The sequence below is a fragment of the Danio rerio genome, chromosome 3, assembly GCF_049306965.1.
Source record: "Danio rerio strain Tuebingen ecotype United States chromosome 3, GRCz12tu, whole genome shotgun sequence".
Lineage (NCBI taxonomy): Eukaryota > Metazoa > Chordata > Actinopteri > Cypriniformes > Danionidae > Danio > Danio rerio.
The window spans coordinates 8,348,978-8,367,500 of NC_133178.1; the positions used below are offsets into that span (position 1 = coordinate 8,348,978).

At 37.8% G+C, this 18,523-nt stretch overlaps 2 protein-coding genes and 1 long non-coding RNA gene across 3 annotated transcripts in view; 1 reads left to right on the forward strand and 2 right to left on the reverse strand.

Moving 5' to 3' along the window:
- foxk2b (forkhead box K2b) overlaps nt 1–15,123 on the reverse strand; it is a 51,158-nt gene extending 36,035 nt beyond the window's left edge. Inside the window, exon 1 of the mRNA XM_001922821.9 lies at nt 14,710–15,123. Coding sequence (XP_001922856.1) covers nt 14,710–14,993 — 284 coding nt within the window. The 5' untranslated portion in view covers nt 14,994–15,123. The remainder of the gene's footprint in view (nt 1–14,709) is intronic.
- The window catches only part of LOC141381132 (uncharacterized), a 186,495-nt gene that overhangs the window by 45,025 nt on the left and 122,947 nt on the right, over nt 1–18,523 (forward strand). The gene's annotated exons all lie outside the window — the stretch shown is intronic.
- On the reverse strand, nt 5,118–10,859 carry LOC141381135 (uncharacterized). Its single transcript, XR_012400804.1, has 2 exons — nt 7,069–10,859; nt 5,118–6,676 (listed from the first exon to the last, which is right to left on the reverse strand). It is a non-coding gene; the product is annotated as an uncharacterized lncRNA (long non-coding RNA).

Consider the following 18,523-nt stretch of genomic DNA (forward strand, 5'->3'; position numbering starts at 1 on the left):
CACACACACACACACAAACAAACACACTTAAGCCCTTGCAACAGAGAGAGCTCGCGCTGAGCGGAGCAGAAAAAAAATAAAATAAAAAAAAATAAGCACTTTTCCGACGGTCCCTTACAGAGAGCTCCTCTCAGCGCGAGCTCTGCCGGCTAAAGTAAACGCAGACTGCGAGGGCTTAAATGGAGCAGTGCTCGTAATGTTGAGCGAAAAAAAGAAAGACAGCTGTGAAACATAACCAGCTTTGTCTTTCTGTAGGAAACACACTTTAGATCTTTTTAGGGTAAGCGTTTTTTGAGTTATTGCAGTCTATAACTGAAAGTGTGTCAGGAAAATCGAAAACAAAACCAACTGAAGCGCGCTCCTTTCTGGCGCCCCACTGGATATACAGCGCCCTAAGCATTTGCCTATGGTGCCTATGCCACGGGCCGGCCCTGAGTTGGCTGTGTTGTAAATAATGGCGCTCACCTCCCTCGCGACAGAGCGCATAGGAGATAAATAACGTCACGACATAATAGCCGGTTATGGTTATTACTGAATCGATACCGAATTGTCTGCGTCTGCATCGCGGTGCACCTAAGAAACACCTAAGAAACAATTAATTTTGACACCCCTACTGTGAGCGCCAGCACACGCACATATAATGAACATCTCGACATGCGAAAGTGTTTCTCCAAATGTTTTCATCGAAGTTGTTCACAATACTGATCCATCCACAGAGTTTGTAATGTAGTCAAGTGTTTACAAATACAAGCGCAGCTGTTTAAAGCTCATTTGTGGTGAATGATGTCAGAATTTACTGGTATTTTGGAATGGATGTGTGAACGGTCTTTTCTGGAAAATTTCCGTAACGTCCTCGTCTGTGTAAACAGCGCTTTTTTGAATATACCGGTAAAGTCGTTTCGAAAATTTTCCGGATATTTTCTGGTATCACTGTGTGAAAGGGGCTATTGAAATAGGGTTGTCAAAAGTATCGATTTCGATACAAATCGGTACTGGCATGTTAAAAACGACCATTTCCCACTAGCATTTGAGCCCATTCTGAACCCTATCTGTTGAGGACCAATCAACCATGTTTAAGAACACGCTGAAATGTTAGAGGGAAATTAATGTTTTTTTTTTTTTTTTTTTTTTTTTAAAGCTAGGTTGCTGCCGGAAGTGGTGTTAGTCAGGCCAGCAGGGGGTGCCCAACCTGCAGTCAGTGTGGGTCCTAATGCCCCAGTAAAGAGACGGGAACTCTATTATCATCTTTCAGATGAGACATTAAACCGAGGTCCCGACTCTCTGTGGTCACTGGCCTCTGTCCATTATGGCCTCCTAACCCTCCCCACATAATTGGCTTCATCACTCTGTCTCCTCTCCACCAATCAGTGTGCAATCTGGTGCAAAATGGCTGCCGTTGCGTCATCCAGGTGGATGCTGCACACTGGTGGTGGATGAGGAGATTCCCCCCTACGTGTAAAGTGCTTTGAGTGCCCAGAAAAGCGCTATATAAGTGTAAGGAATTATTATTGTTATTATTATTATCATAGTTTTCACAGACAAGTTGATAGCTAAACCAGTGCTTATGTCCATTGTCCATTTCCCACTTACATTTGAGCTCTGTTTTGTGTTGAGCTCCATTACTTACTAAAGACAAACACAGATGCACTGACAATAGTGCATAAATGATAGTGGGAAATGGATGCTTTTAAATTCTAAGTACCGATTAGCACCAAAGTCGATACATTGAATTATATTAATTAAGGATGTAATGACAATTGAAAATAAGTAGGTTGAAAATGTATTTTAAATTAGGGCAGGACGATTAATCGAAGACAACTGTTACAATCACCTTACAGCAAGACTGATCTCATATTGGACATTATGAAGCAAGTTTAGGAGAAAAAAGCATGTTATTAATTGTGGTATTTTTCACGTGCCACATTTACTACACAGAACAATAGTTGATTGAGAAGTGACACAAACAGCTGTCATTACCACAGTGTTTTTGTTGCTTTCTTTGTCATCTTATTAAACAGATTTAAATTTTCAATACAATTTTGTGTAGCTTGTCAGTGTTCTGCAACTCTATGTTGTAGAGTAAAGTACTGACTTTGGTACCAATCCAAACTGAAAATTTTTAAAAAATCGTCCATTTTCCCACTAGGGTTGGGCGATATCAACCAATTTGGCACACATTACTTTACTAGGAAAACGCATCTGAAAATCACCTTGCTGACCTGTTTTTTTTTTTTTTTTTTTTCGTAAATTCAACAAAGGCAATATTATTCATAATATTAATGTAATTGCAAAGAGAAAGCAAGTTCAGTGTAAAGCTAGAATACACCAGTTCGGGTGTATATGCTGAAACCAAAACACCTACCCCCTAATGTTCCACACAAAAAAAAAACACACATTCCAAATAAGTTTATAACAGGAAAAGAGTCACTACACAATTCTTGACTCACTCCTCTCTAGTGGTCTGATCATGTCTAGTCAAAACTGCAAACCAACATGACGACACAAGAACATGACCACAAAAACTATCAAGCTACAGCTAAACTATAAAATAATGATGTTTTAAAAACTACTAGAAAACAAATTTATACATACATTAAGTAGACAATACTGACATCATTAAAGCGGCACATTAATTAAATCTTCCCGCTGGTAATTTGTTGTGAAACATTGTGCAGCTTAAATACAGAATATTTAGTCAAATGAACGGCTCCAATGACATTTGGCCAAAATTAGGAAAACAACAGAGTGAAATCCTATACCTTATCAGACTTTTTAAAGACATTTTAAGACCTTATAACCACATTTCAATTGGGAACACTGGAGAGATTTTGTCTTACAGTATATTTACTAAATATTATTGTAAGAAATGTATCCAAAACTAAAACATTATTCATATACTGAAAAAAAATCTATTAAATCTAGCTAATTCAGCAGGTTGGCGCCTGAACTGCAGAAATAATAGTGATGCCTCAGTTACTGCAGTAAACAAAGCAGCATGATGTCAAGTCTAGCAGGATTTTATTGATTTCACAAACTACACAGCATCATGATATTCACAGATTTAATTTAGACCAACTTTAGCATACAACCATACAATGCATTACCAAAATTATATAAAATATAATACCTTGCAAAAAAGCATTCAAGACTTTAATACTTTTTAATAAACCTTTACTTACTTAAATTTATCAACATTTGTTTATAGACTTTTAATACTTTTTAAGACCCTGGGGAAAGCCTGAACAATTAAATTTCAAACACAAAAACGCCATTCAGTAAACAATCCTCCACTTTTAAAACAAGAATAGCGAAAAAAAATGACATACTAAAATTACTATTTAATGGAGCCACAAATTGCTCATTAAATGACATATAAATGTTTAGCAACTTGGAAAATCTTAGCAAAATCCCTCAAACCACTAGGTTTCATTCATTTATCAGATTTAACACTTTTAAATATTCTTATAAGAAAGTCAAACAGTTTTAAAAGGAGTAAATAGTGAACCAATATTCATTTTTAACAAACAACCCATTTAAGCTTTTAGGCACTGGTAACATCAAGCAATTAATACATAAACGACTCATAAAAACAGACATTTTAAGTACATATTTTAGGATGAGGAAGTTTCGCTGACAAAACTAGATAAAAATGAGAGTCTGACAGACATGAAAATCTCTGCAAGAATAAGTCCTACTCTACATCTTCATTTAAATCAATGAATTCCCAAACGGCTCTCCTGCAGTATAAACTCCCTCACAGACCAGATTGTTGTCGTTTTTTTGCTTCCTAGAAGGTCAGCCAAGGTCAGTGTTTGGGTTTCTCGGGGTTCAACCAATACCAGCAGGAGGTGGATTTGTTTACCAGTCTTTTACGACATACTTCCCAAACCAAAGACCCGACACCTCACTGCTGCTGACTGACATATAACCACACAGAAACACTGCCAAAACACATCTATGTGGATTCATAGTGAAATGCTGAAAGAGTTGCATCAAATTAGGATGCTTTACATGTTTTCTTCACTGTAAAAAGCAATTACTTGTATAAAGTGAGTAAACCCATTGCCCTTAAAGTGACAAGATGATTTTACTTTAAAAAAAAAAAAAGTAATGTATTTCTGTTCTTAAAACTATTAAGTTCACTTACATAATTTAAAAAATTATCATCCGCCCCCACTGCAGCAGCAAAATACACACTCAGACCCTGTTTACACTAATACATCTGTAATAAATGGCATTTTAGAATGAAAACGATCCACATACACACTGGCGTTTCATCTAGCATTTCTGAACACATCTCCGTTCACACTATACTGCTAAAAACGCACATCTTGTGACCACACACAAACACACAGGCACACACAGTCATGCGCTCGTCTGAGCTCCAGCAGTCAGCGGGTGCTTTAAGCACAAAACCCCAGAGAGCAGTGCACGTCGGGCAGTTTATCAGGGATGTACCGCTGGATGGCGTCTCACTATAGTTGTTAATCGCGATATTTAATTAATCTTGTCTCTATCTAATGACTCTTCGGTCTTTTGAATCTTTCAGGTATGGCGTCACAACATCAGTACACGACTTAAATCTTTGACTTTTACGTTTGTACTTGGTAATTTTGGTCAAAAACTCAGAGACTGTTGGTTGGTTGCTGTTGGTTGTGCACCTTTTTTAGCAACCAAGTTTGTTGACGCCATTACAACGACACAGATCACTCTGCCTAGTCATGCCAGAGTTCTGCGGAAAAAGTGATTGACAGGTGGTAAATTGTGGGTAACTTATATTTATTTTTGACTTGGTTATGAATAGGCCCACACGGAATCTGCACGCAGATTTCCACAGATTTTTAGCCCATCATTAAATACGTTTATTTACTTGTGTAAATGTATGTAAATTCATATTTATTCAGTTTTAAATGAATTACAGCAATATTACTGACTAATCTGAAATATTTATATGATTTATTCACAATATAGTTTGTACAGTAATATTTTCAGTCTTTTAGTAGAGATATTATATAGAAGACTTGCTTTGTTAACTATTAAACTGGATCTAATTAGATTTGCATTGTAAACATTAAATACAAGTTAAAAAGGGATTTCTTTTTATTTCATATATTAGGTTTTTAGTTATGATACTCCAATATTCATTCCGCATAATTCCGCAGATTTTTACCAAAATATTGCGCAGAAATGGCAAAAAATGTCTGCATATTCTGTCCTGCCCTGGTTATGGGTAAAAGAAAGATTATGCTGGTCAGGTAGTTACTCATTTAAAATATAGATTTTAATTAGTCGTTTCAAAGTATTTTTACATGTTTTACAATGTGGAATCTCAAGAAGCTGAATTTCCCCCACAATACAGACAAAAATGTAGTAAACATGCATGCTCATGACATCTGTGGAAACGTCAGCAGCTCTTTGTGCTCCCAAAGAGCCAGTCTCCACTAATTAAATGCTCTTTAGCTTCTTGATCAATATTGCAACCCAAAGTGTCTCTACCCCAAACGTGCTGCCCATTATGGTCCACACGAGCCATCTGGATGTCCTGCGCATCTCGGCAAGTGGAACAGATTGATTTTTGCCTAATTAGAGTATGTGGACGTGGCTCTGTTGCAATCTTTAGACAAGTAGCAGTCTAATTAGCACAACACCCAGAACACTTGCAACCTTCACCGACACAAAAAACTGCTATTTGAGCATTTCTAAACAATCTGTGCAGCGACCTATGAGCGGGTCACTTTAACTACAACATCTTGGTGCAAGAAACGCCTTGGTCATAGATTCGATTTCCAATGAATGCCTGAACTGATCAGGGATCCACTGAGTCCTGGTTCGCTTGCCATTCACTATTGGTCTGTCTGTTTCTCAATATCAAGTACGCAAAGTTTGTACTTGCCAAGTTCAGACTTGGAAGAACAAACTCCTGAGGACGCAAGGACACAAGTCGGGTACTTCTTTAAATGGAACGGCAGTGTACTTTATAACGTCACTTACCTCGACACGGATTCATCGGTTTCACTGTACATTAACAATAAAATTATTTAAGTATATAAAGCACGACCCTGTAATTATTATTATATTAATATTATAAATCTACATGTTTGATTTAGGAAAATGTACACATAAATTCATATAAATGTGAGTTATTATACACAGACACGTCTTTAATTATCAGATTAAATAAACTACAATGGTAATTATACAAGTATATACACAATATAATAGATTACGTCAAACAATTTGGTAAACAAAGACAAACCTTGTACAACATGGTAACATAATTAAAGACAATTATAAAAGGTAACAAAATAACACTGCCAAAATAATACACCTGAGAACAAATAATAGATTTATAAGAGCAAAAACTGTCCACTAGATATTCACAAAATGAATTAAATATCACGTTTTAACTACAATGGGGTGATGAGATCCAGCTGTACATCCAAGATAGGGATGCTCAAAATAATCGATTAACCGTTAACCGAAAGAGTGCGTTTGTAACCGATTAATGCTATCAGTTAAACGATTAAAAATATTATTTTATATATTTTTAGTTTGGCTGCATAAGGGGCCGATTGAATGCGCATTTGCGTTATGAGGGGCATCTTTTGCTCATCCCAGAGCAGCAGTTTGTGTTGTCAAGACAACTAGAAAGAACTTTTAAAGAGCTTGGTTTTCGCTACATTCATTCTTCCATGGCGGAGACCAAAATGCATCCCTCCACGCCTACATTACCCATTCAAAACATTCAGTTATTGTTGTTGTTTTTAATAGCGGATTGTAATCGTATTAAAAGGTAAGTGAATTATAATAGCGCAATAATAGCATAATATTATAATTATAATAGCACTTTTCTGTAACCGTATAGTGCTGTGCGCTCTGTTTAACCCTTTGGGGTTACGTGCTGACTGACTGACTCACAGGTGAGCTATGCGTGATGTCAGCAAACACAACAAAGCTTTCAGTTAAGATGAACACGGTTTCTATAGTTATACTTTATTTATAGATAAAGTATGACTCTGTATATAATCACTTTATCTTGCTCAGGCACGTGCACACATAGGGATCAACCTGTGCATTGCACATGCCCTTTTTAGTCTTGGATAGAAAGTGCCCTTCCAAAATGATCAAATGTGCCCCGCGACACATACCACCCTTCAGTAGGCGCGCAACAACACCGCTGATCAGAACGCGCGTGACAACACCGCTCCTCAGTACGCCCGCGCGACAATAACAACAACAACAACACCCCCGCGCCTGCACATGTGCACATGCCCTTTGGACAGTCTCTGCACGGGCCTGATCTTGCTGGAGTTTATAGCCGTTTCGCTTTACTTCAGGACGCATTAACACCGCTCTGAAGGTCTAATCGCTGTTTTAAGTTATCCAGAGCTGTATAAATGTACAAATCTTGAATATCACGATATAATTAAATATTACAATCGTAACAACACAGACAGCAACACTTTTGCACAATCGATAACAAGCTGATTTAGTCGTTTCATAAGAGGACTGCGCTTCTTCTCTTCTTTTTTCCTTGTCAACATAAAGGCAGTGAGGTGCGCCTTGTTTTCGGCCCCTTGTTCAACTGCAAGACAATTTTAACTTGTGGGACGATAACGTATAACCCGTGCCTACAGACACATTTGCCAAAGAAGCAAAATGGAAGAAGAATATTGCTGTTTGATACAGACGTGTTGATGCCAAACCAACGCTGATGTTGACCTTTGGCTTTACCTTTTATTTTACAGCTTATAAAGCATGTATGCACATTAATGCAATATCATATTTAAACAACAAAACTGTTTACAAAAAGTCAACATATGCGCGTGTTGTCATTGTCTTTTCAGCACGCAGCGCGCACTTGAACCGCGAGGGAGAGAGAGGAAACCACATGTCAAGTCATAATCTTTAAAATAATGATTTCTATTAAGAATGTAAAAAGGTTTTGTGATTATAATAATAACAGCGGGGCATTAAATAAAGGCATATTTTCCGTGGAGCGGGCGATTTGAGGAAGTCAGCTATTTTTATTTGATGGAAGAAAAAAAACATATGATTGAAAAAAAAAAACAGCCTATGCCGGTTATTAAAAAGAATCGGTCAGTATTTTCGTATTGTAATATAAATTAATTATTTAAGTGAAAATAATTTAGGGCAGTCCTATTTATTTTATTCGTTTTATTTAGTTTATTCTGCTCTTCTGTGCTTAACACTGCAGGTGCGTGAAAATGCTCTGTTGTTCTGTTCTATTATTAATATGCTAGCATACAAAAATAAATCAGTATTTTAAAATGCAATAATTAATGTGTCAAAAACAAAATAGACACGTCAATTCGTTTAATATAAAATTAATAGTAATCTGACCAGTTAACCGTTAATAACCGATTAATGAGCAGCGGTTGTCGGTTAGCAAAATTAACCGAAATGAGCATCCCTAATCCAAGATGGACTGGCCGAAGTAAAGTTGCTCTTGGCGGGGTAGGTGATGACAGAGCTCCCGCTGGCAGACTGGAAGTCGGAGTCCGCATAAGCTGAGGCACATTGTCAAAGACGCGCTACCTTTGTGAATAAACTGCCGGTTTGAGTTTAAAACGACTACATTCTCGCCTGAAAAACTGTTAAAACTTTATTTTGTGACACAGTTAAGGAATATTTTAAACCGTGCGTGTTTTCTCCTCCACCATTAGCGTTTGCTGGTTTAGCTGCAATGCATTCTGGGATACCAGAGCTACGCAAGTTCGCACAAGTCACCTCTCGATGCATCCTTGACCAAAGGGGCAAAGTAAGTACACATCCGAGAATTTTATCTGTACTTGGCAAGATGTGAACTTTGAATTGGAACTCTGGCGACAGTTGATGACGTTTCACGAGGACACAAGAACGCAAGTACAGGCAAGAACGAATACTGAGAAACAGCCAATCTTTTCCTCCACCTACACAAATGTGCGCATGTGCAAATGAACAAATCACTCACTGAGAGGATTTATCATTCTCACCTCATACAAAAGATTCGTTCAAAATGAACGAATCGTTCAAGAACGACTCATCACTACTAACAAATTCTATGGAGGTCAACGGTTTAAATTGTGTGTTCAAAAGAAGATACAAAGTCGAACAGGTGTTGAGCAAGGATGAGTAAATGACTGAATTTTCTTTTTTGGGTGAACAAACCCTTTAATTGTTAATCTACCAATACACTATTTATTTGCTAAAGTTTTTGATTAATTTGCCACATTAAAACACAATCCAAAAGAAACTGCAATAGAAAATATATCATGCGAGGAAGCAATTTTCCCACGGCTTGGCTTTAAAGAGAAATGTAGGATATATAAAGCCTTATTTACATTTTCTGAAGCCACTTCAAGAGTGTCAAAGACATCAGAGTCTCTTTACAGCTTCACAACACAAAACGACATGTATGCTTCCATATTTAGAAAGCGTTAATCAGTCAAACCATCACTTCCACTTTGCACTCTGATTGTGTCTCCACATATCAAGAAGATGAACTTCAGATGGAAGTGATGTGCATTTTTAAATCTGTAACACAGATAGTTTTGATCACAAGGCTGAAAACGGCAGTGCATGAAAATGGCTTTCAAGGCTGGCATCGTAGGGTGCAACAGATTTGTTGTTATATTGAGATATGTGGGTCATGCGTTAAAAAAAGCAAAGGGATAAGAGTGCACTTCAGTCGTGCTTGACACGCTGAAATAGCTGAAATATATAAATCATTAGGACTGCACAATATATCGCAATGGGTGCATATGCAATAGCTACATCGCAGGATCTAAAATGTGGAGTCAGGAATATAATTGACCAGGTATAATTATAAAGTCATTTTAGTTCAACTATAAAAAAAAATAAATAAAAAAGCGTTTATTAGTTTTGCGTGTTTTTAAGGCCTGTGCCATTGCGATGCAATGATTATAGATTTTAGTTGCACAATGAAAGACTGAGGAATAATCATGGTTTCACAGTGATCACGATTATGCATTCATTAATTTCGAAACACTACTAGTTTCGTAAATCACATGACAATTTCATTTACTTTGAAGTGTTATTTAGAGCTGCTCAGAAAACTAAATAACACTGCACAAATAATAATAAAAAAAACAAACAATAGCCCATTTCTTTTTGGACTTAAACATAAGGCCGCATTTACACTTCACTGTTCAAGTGACTCAATTCTGATTTTGTTTCTCCCATGTGGCACAGACGGGATATGGCCCATGTACGTGTAAGCAGGAACAAATCCATGGATTTCGATTTACGCAAATCAGATTCAGGCCTTGTGGAAATTTATCCGATATGAATCGGATCTGTGTTCTCATGTCTGCAGTGTAAGCAGGTAGATCAGATGAAATAAAAAATAAATAAATAAATAATTGTATAAATAATCTCACATATACCTTAGGAACGGTATAGTAGAACATTTGGCAGTTTTAAAACCTTAACTTTTCCAAACAACGGTAAACCTTGAAAACGGTTATCGTCCCATGCCTACTATACGGCTCTCATTTTCACATGTGTTGTTATTCTGACCTGAAGTGACAAGCATGTGCGCACGGATTCCTTCACCATTTACAATGGACTTTGCGCTCTCACTCCACAAGCGTCTCTCGTCACTAGGTGACCATCAACTATTTTCTCAGAGGATGAAAAACTATTGCTGCGGTTTCGATGCAAGTTTATGGAGAAAAGTAAAAAGCGCTGCAGTGTTTGGGTGCGCTGTGTTTATTAGTCTGTCGTTAATACTGAAATGTGTATATTCCATACAAAGTGTGAAGCAGATTGGTTAGTTCTACTTACATGAACTGCTGTGGGCTCGGGGCACTCGGAAAAGTAGCGATATTTTCAACTAGGTGCGGCTGGAAAATGTTCGCACCGCTTGGACAACATGACGTGCAAGTTGTGCGCCTCTATTTGAAATGACAAACTGACACCCTAAGCTTATTGCCATTGCTTCCAAGGTGGGTGCTCAGCAGCCACATTTTAATAAAACTAAAGTGCTTCATACCAAACTACATACCGAATCTTTTTTTTTTTTTTTTTTTATCAATTTTGACAATGGTGTCCGATCAATAAATATCGATACCGATCTAATCGCCCAGCACAACGTTTGATTATTTTATTTCTGTACCTATCAACAATATATATATATATATATATATATATATATATATATATTTTTTTTTTTTTTTTTGTGGCATGATATATTGCATCAAAATATATTGAGATAAACAATATTGTTATTTTAAGACTCATTCTATAATGCCAGTATGACAATATGATAGCATCATAAATTAAGTACACTCTTCCTACAAACACATTATATTTTATACTTAAGAATATTTTATTTTATTAGTCATTATAACAATTTAATAATTAGGCATGGGAATCAGACCATGAAAAAACAAATATATCCTAAACTAATACGTATTAATAATTGTTGTTAACATAAAACAGTGCAAGGTAAAAAAGTAACAGAGGCTGCGATACCTGCTACCAGGTCTATTTTCTGCCATCAGACAGCCCATTGAAAATATATATAGACATGTAGGGTAAAGACTACAGTGTTTTTTTTAACCATACTGACACTGACACCAATTAGAATCACCAATAGAGATGTTGCACAATCAGCTAAAACATTACTAGAATTGTTTTTAAAGGTTTATGAAACCCTTGAGTACGTTTTTTGAGATGTTAACAGATTTGTGTGTGTTAAGCATCAATTAAGACAAGATTAGCACCTGTTAGCTTAAATTGTGGGCAAAACTGGATAATTTTGAGCTTTTGTCAGCTAATTTCATCTTTCGAGTTTAAAATGATTTTCGGGCGAGATTAAAATCAGCGACGAAGAGCAAAACTACAAATACAAAGATGACGTGTCGGTTTCTCATTATTATTCATAGCGGAGTTGTCTTATCCTATGAGAAGAGCCGGCTTCTTAATTATTCATGACGGCACGAGCTTTCCGAAGGCAAGACAGACCTGCCAGTGCCAAGCTGTGAGACACAGACCCACGGCACACAGTATTTAGCTGTTCATGAAGGGTCATACGTGTTTGTTTCCATGATCCACGGGGTTTGTTGCATGTTGCATGTGATTTCCCGGCCGAGAATACAGCATTATATGAAGACACAAATGACACTTTTGGGTGAATTATACCTTAAAAATACAGTATGCGACTCTTTCAACATCATTTAGAGGTGTCCATGTTGTTGAGCAATGTAAGTGAACAATGAAAAGACTTATGCAGCCACCTTTGCTTCTCTCTTGTACTTAAAAATATGATTGGCAGAATTGCAGAAATGCTGGATTAAGATTGTCTAGGGGGTCGAATCGAGATCGCCATCTTTTTTCGATTAATTGTGCAACTCTCGGATGCATCTAAAAAAAACGTATTGGGATTTTTACAAGAAAAGCAATGGTGCGCTTTGTTTTAAACGTAACTTTATTCTTACATGAGTTATTTACAAGCCCCCCTCACATATACTAAGGTGCCACAAACAAGACATAAATATCAACAACCATTCCCATTTTATTAAGGTGTATCCATATAAAAGACCTACATTGTAATTTCTGAGTCGCACTCCTCTACAAAATGATCAAAATGCAATATGGATGTATTCATTATTTCAAAATAGAGCTAATAAAGATATTTGGTCAAATAATGCAATATATAAATTGCAGAAAATAAAAAAATATTGCAACAAAGGGTTTTTTTGCCAATAGTGTGCCTCCCAAAAGATCTGTGCAAAATTATTCGGAAAAATATCCGATCCATATAATATTAGATGTGCAATCCAAATGTCGACTTCAGGATTACGACTAAGAACCAAGATGTCCATCACAAAACAAGAATATGAAACATTATTGCTCTTATTAAAACGAATGTATTTAAATTTTTCATGTCTATCCCATAGTGAATACACAGCTTTGTTCTACTTAATATTATTTAAATCTGCAATTTTAATGTCATTTTAAAAATGGCTGAATAAAAACACTAATATCATCCTCCAGCATAATTATGCTATTAAACTTACTGAAATGTAAAAATGAAAAAATCATTGCTTTAAAATGGAAAACAGACATTGATGTACCAATTGGACTGTAGATCTCAGAAGTTTGCAACTGTATACCATTGGGAAAGATCACATATTCTTTGAGAGAAAAGGATGAAGTATTTAAAAAGATTTGGAATCCATTTTTGAATTATATTAAAACAGTACCACTTGATTTGATCTGACAAAATGTTTTTTCCACTGGTTTATACTGTATCTCCTCCCTTTTTAAATATTTATTTATTTTCATTTTACTTATTTATTTTATATACAGTGTAGGTTTTAATTTAGTTTGTTTTCTGCTTTGTTTTGGTGTTCTGTATTGTTAACTCTTGAAAAAGCTAAATAAAAATATATAAATCGAAAAAAAAACACACAAATATCACATTTGCAATATAAAAAGCCAGTGATGACTAAAAATAATGCAAAAAAGCAGCTTTTCGCTGTACAATTAAAAAGAAATGCAACTAAATGTTTTCTAAAAAATAAGTCACAACAAGCAGTGTATCAAGCACCCTAAATAGCTGAAAATATCAAATTTTGCACACTTACAATACCAATGCATGCCTTTTTTATTCTTAAAAATAAATAAATACTGATAAGTGGCATGCAATATTTTAATCGATGCATGAACCCTAAAGTTTTGCAAACCCAATACTGCTGCAACGTTCCTTTGACTCCCAAAATGACACGCACCCCACTACTAGACATGCCTATGAAACACTGAATGCTACAACACACATCTATGATGATGCAAAAAACATTGCACACCCTGAAAGAGAAGCAAGCACCTTATACTGTTAAAAAACTGCCTATTTATGTCAATTAATAATAAACTACTAGCCATTTTAGACATCACCATTAACACGCATGCACCCTAAATGCTGCTGCACACGCCTAGGGTGCCCTAAAACTGCAGCAGCATGTGCCTGTGACTCCCAAAATACTGCATGCACCTATTGTTAATCAGACATGATGCTGCAAACGCGGTCTCACGCGTCTGTAATGATGCACAAGAATAAAAACTGCTCCAATCACACTGAGCCAATGCCCTGAGAAAGGTTACAGCCCCGCGTGTGATGCTGTCTGCTGCAGCAGCATGCACATCATATATGACACCCCCCAAAAACACAGTTGCATGCGTCGATGGTGCACAGAAATGCAGCATTTGCCTCACACACTCTAAAATCGCGTTTGTAACACTCGATATTGTATGAATACGAGTAATAAAACCTATTTCATGCTCGACGTGATGGTAGGAGACATGAGCTTGACGTCTTTTGTGTTACTGAAGAAGTGTGTGTGTGATACTAACGTGTATTGGGAAGTATCACAATAATAACCCGTGCATTTTAAGCGCAGCACAGTCATATCGATGCAAATAATCGCACATTAATACACAGGAACGTCCACAGAATGACTGGAACGCTATGCCGCCTAGCTAGGCAGCTCGCTTAGGGGTTGAGACACAGCCCTGAGGCTCTGAAATCGAAACGGAAAACGCGTGCACATTGAAACACCAGCACGTGCTCCCGGTGGCCGCACCACAACAACAATAACAACAATAACAATCACAGCGATTTTGACGATTCGACGGTTGAGCATAATGAAGATAGGGGGAGGGTTTATAATTAACGTTACTCACACTCTCGGTAGCTGCAGGGGTGGCGCCCCCCGCCGCAGAAACACCCCGTCCACGAACACCCCGTTTTTGCCTAGGCAGCGCAGGTAGAAATCTCCTCCTCCGGGGCCCGAGCCGGTGTCTTCAGCGGCGGCGGTGAAGATCTCCAGGTGCCGGCGGGAGATGAAGCTCGAGTGGCCCATGCTAACATCCACCGAGCCCTGCGACGAGTTCCGACCCACCGTCACCGAGCGCTTCTTCATCACATACTCGAACTCGCGGCCCTCCAGACGGGCCATCGCTGCCATCTTTATCTTTTCGGGGGGCACACGCGGTTAGTTTAATATGAAGGGGGGAGAAAATAAAATCAAAAACGTTCAACGTGCCCGACCGGAGACTCCACCAGCAGCAGCATCAGCGGCGGCGACTCGACCCACCGCCGCGATTCACCAGAGAGAAAGGGAAGGGGGCATTAGCCAATCAAAACGCGCCAGTCGAGGAAGTTCTCTGATTGACGGGTGTGACAGCCAATTGGAGGCGCGCTAAAGAATGCGGTAATTCAACCGCAGCCAATGGAGTGATGGATATGGATGGTTTGACGGATTGAAGGTCGGTTGCGCTGTGATTCAACACGCATGTACGTGGAGAGTTGTCAACACTGGACTGGATGTTTGTTGTGGACGTGAAATGGGTTTACTATATACATATATTTCCCAAATGATGCTTAACAGAGCAAGGAATTTTTCACAGTAATTCCTATAATATTTTTTCTTCTTGATAAAGTCTTATTTGTTTTATTTCAGCTAGAATAAAAGCAGTTTTGATTTATTTAAAGCCATATTAAGGTAACATATTACTAGCCTCCTTAATATAATGCAAGCAATTCCAGCAATGGGGCCCCAACAATCCTAAAATGCCCCCTTTGTACTTTCATTCATTCATTCATTCATTCATTCATTCATTCATTCATTCATTCATTATTTTTTATTCATTTAGCTCTAAGTCAATTTCATTTTCTGTGTTTCATCCTGATGCAGTCTCTACATCTTCAATTATTTGTTTTCTTGACATGAATTCACAACTAAAAATAACAATAAATGTAGCATGATCGCCTCACAACAAGAAGGTTGCTGGTTCGAGTCCCGGCTGGGTCAGTTGGCGTATGGAGTTTGCATGTTCTCCCCGTGTTCAGGTGGGTTTCCTCCTGGTGCGCAAAGACATGCGCTATAGGTGAATTGAACAAGCTAAATTAGCCATGGTGTATGTGTGAATGTAAAAATGTATGGGTGTTTCCTGGTGTCGGGTTGCGGCTGGAAGAGCTTTCGCTGCTTAAAACAAATGCTGGATAAGTTGGTGGTTCATTCCGCTGTGGCAACACTGATTAATAAAGAGACTATGCTGCAAAGAAAATGAATGAATGAATAATAAATAATTTCGAAAAATAAATCTTTACCTGAACTCACTGCTGGACTGCTTCATGATTGGGATGGGGGACACATTTGATTTATCAGGCCCGTAGCCTGCCTAGTGAAAGGGCTGGTTCTTTTATTTTCACAAAAAATTGACTTTTTTGCAGTTATACGTCTCATTTTCTATTTACTTATGAGATTTAAATACATTTTAAGCTCTATTTTTAGTTGGAGTAACTTGTCGGATGGTCATCATAACCGCACTTTGATGTACCAAAGATATTTCCTAAAAATTTAGAATGAAGAAATGTAAAATAACATTTATTTTTGAAATACAAATTTACTGCATCATATATCATTGGAAAAAACACTTTTAAGTTAAAAACTGTAGCCAATGGGGTATATGCGCAAGTATGCGGAAAGACTTTAAATTTGTCAGTAACCTGGGTCAAGCCTGCCAAAGTCTTTCTAAGGGAAGTCATTTCAATTGTCGGTGATCTTTGAAACACCTCTCAGGCATTCTGTTCGAATGGGGAAACATCAAATTCTCCAAAACTACTTGCCAAGCTTACAATTACATTTCAAATTACGAATAGGCCCACACTGAATCTGTGCACACAGAATTTTCCGCAGATTTCCAGAGATTTTTAGCCCATCATTAATTCTGTTTATTTACTGGTGTAAATTTGTGTAAATCTATATTTATTTAGTTTTTAATTAATTACAGTAATATTTTGACTAATATGAAAATGTTCATCTGATTTATGTACAATTCAGTTTGTACAGTAATATTTTCTGTCTTCTAGTATATATTGTATGCTTTGTTTACCAAATGAAGTGAATCTAATTGGATTTGCATTTTAAACAATTAATAAATTATTTTTTATTTCACATATTAACGTTTTAGTTATGATACTCGCAAAATAATTACGCAGAAATTTACAGATTTTTACCAAAATTCTCAGCAGAAATAGCAAAAAACGTGCGCAGATTCTGTCTGGCCCTACTATAATAACCAATAAAATTAAACAACGACAGTCTATTTAGTTTCATTTCTAAATGTTCCTATCACACAAAATTTGCAGAAACTCACATCCAGTCCTGAGCCCCTCCCCCGGAGAATTGTCATTCTATAGTAAGCTGATTGGCTCCTGTACTAGAAGGTGGGTTATATTCACCACATAGCGATAGCTGATTGGCTCCTGTACTAGAAGGCAGGCTATATTCCCCACATAGCGATATCTGATTGGCTCCTGTACTAGAAGGCAGGCTATATTCGCCACATAGCGATATCTGATTGGCTCCTGTACTAGATGGCGGGCTATATAAGCCATATAGCGATAGCTGATTGGCTCCTGTACTAGAAGGCGGGCTATATTCGCCATATAGTGATAGCTGATTAGCTCTTGTACTAGAAGGCGGGCATTATTAGCCACATAGCGATAGCTGATTGGCTCCTGTAATAGAAGGCGGGCTGTATTCGCCATATAGCGATAGCTGATTGGCTCCTGTACTAAATAGCAGGCTTTATATGCCATATAGCGATAGCTGATTGGCTCCTGTACTAGAAGGCAGGCTTTATATGCCATATAGCGATAGCTGATTAGCTCCTGTATGAGCAGGCGGGCTATATTCCCAGCAGTTATACTACTACCATATAGTGACGCCAGCAGAGGGCGCTCAACCTGTGGTCTGTTTGGGTCATAATGCCCCAGTATAGTGACGGGGACTCTATACTGGTCAGTGAGCGCTGTCTTTCGGATGAGATGTTAAACCCAGGTCCAGACTCTCTGTGGTCGTTAAAAAACCCAGGAAGTCCTTCGAAAAAGAGTAGGTGTTTAACCCCCGGCATCCTGGCCAATTCTGCCCACTGGCCTCTGTCCATCATGGCCTCCTAAACCTCCCCATATAATAATTGGCATATCATCACTCTGTCTCCTCTCCACCAATCAGCTGGTGTGTGGTGTGTGGTTTGGCGCAAAATGGCTGCCGTCGCGTCATCCAGGTGGATGCTGCACACTGGTGGTGGATGAGGAGATCCCCCCCATTGTGTAAAGCGCTTTGAGTGCCCAGAAAAACACTATAGAAATGTAAGGAATTATAATTTATAATTATTATTATTTTCAACAAATAGCAATTGCTGATTGGCTCCTGTAGTAGAAGGCGGGGCTTTACTCACCATATTGACAGTTGCACTTTTCCCCATTCAAAACTACAGTCTACAGTCTTTGGTCAAGCGTTTCCGGTGAACTGTGTGCAGTTACAAAATCGGCCCGTTTAAGGTCTGATTTCTTTAAAAATCAACAATCTCCAGTGACTCCAGTGATATTCGATATAAATTGGGTCTCAGATTGTACAAGAAGCTCTGCATTTAATTACATTTTTCACCACCATGTCTTTAAAATATGAACTTTTATCTTACCCTAGTA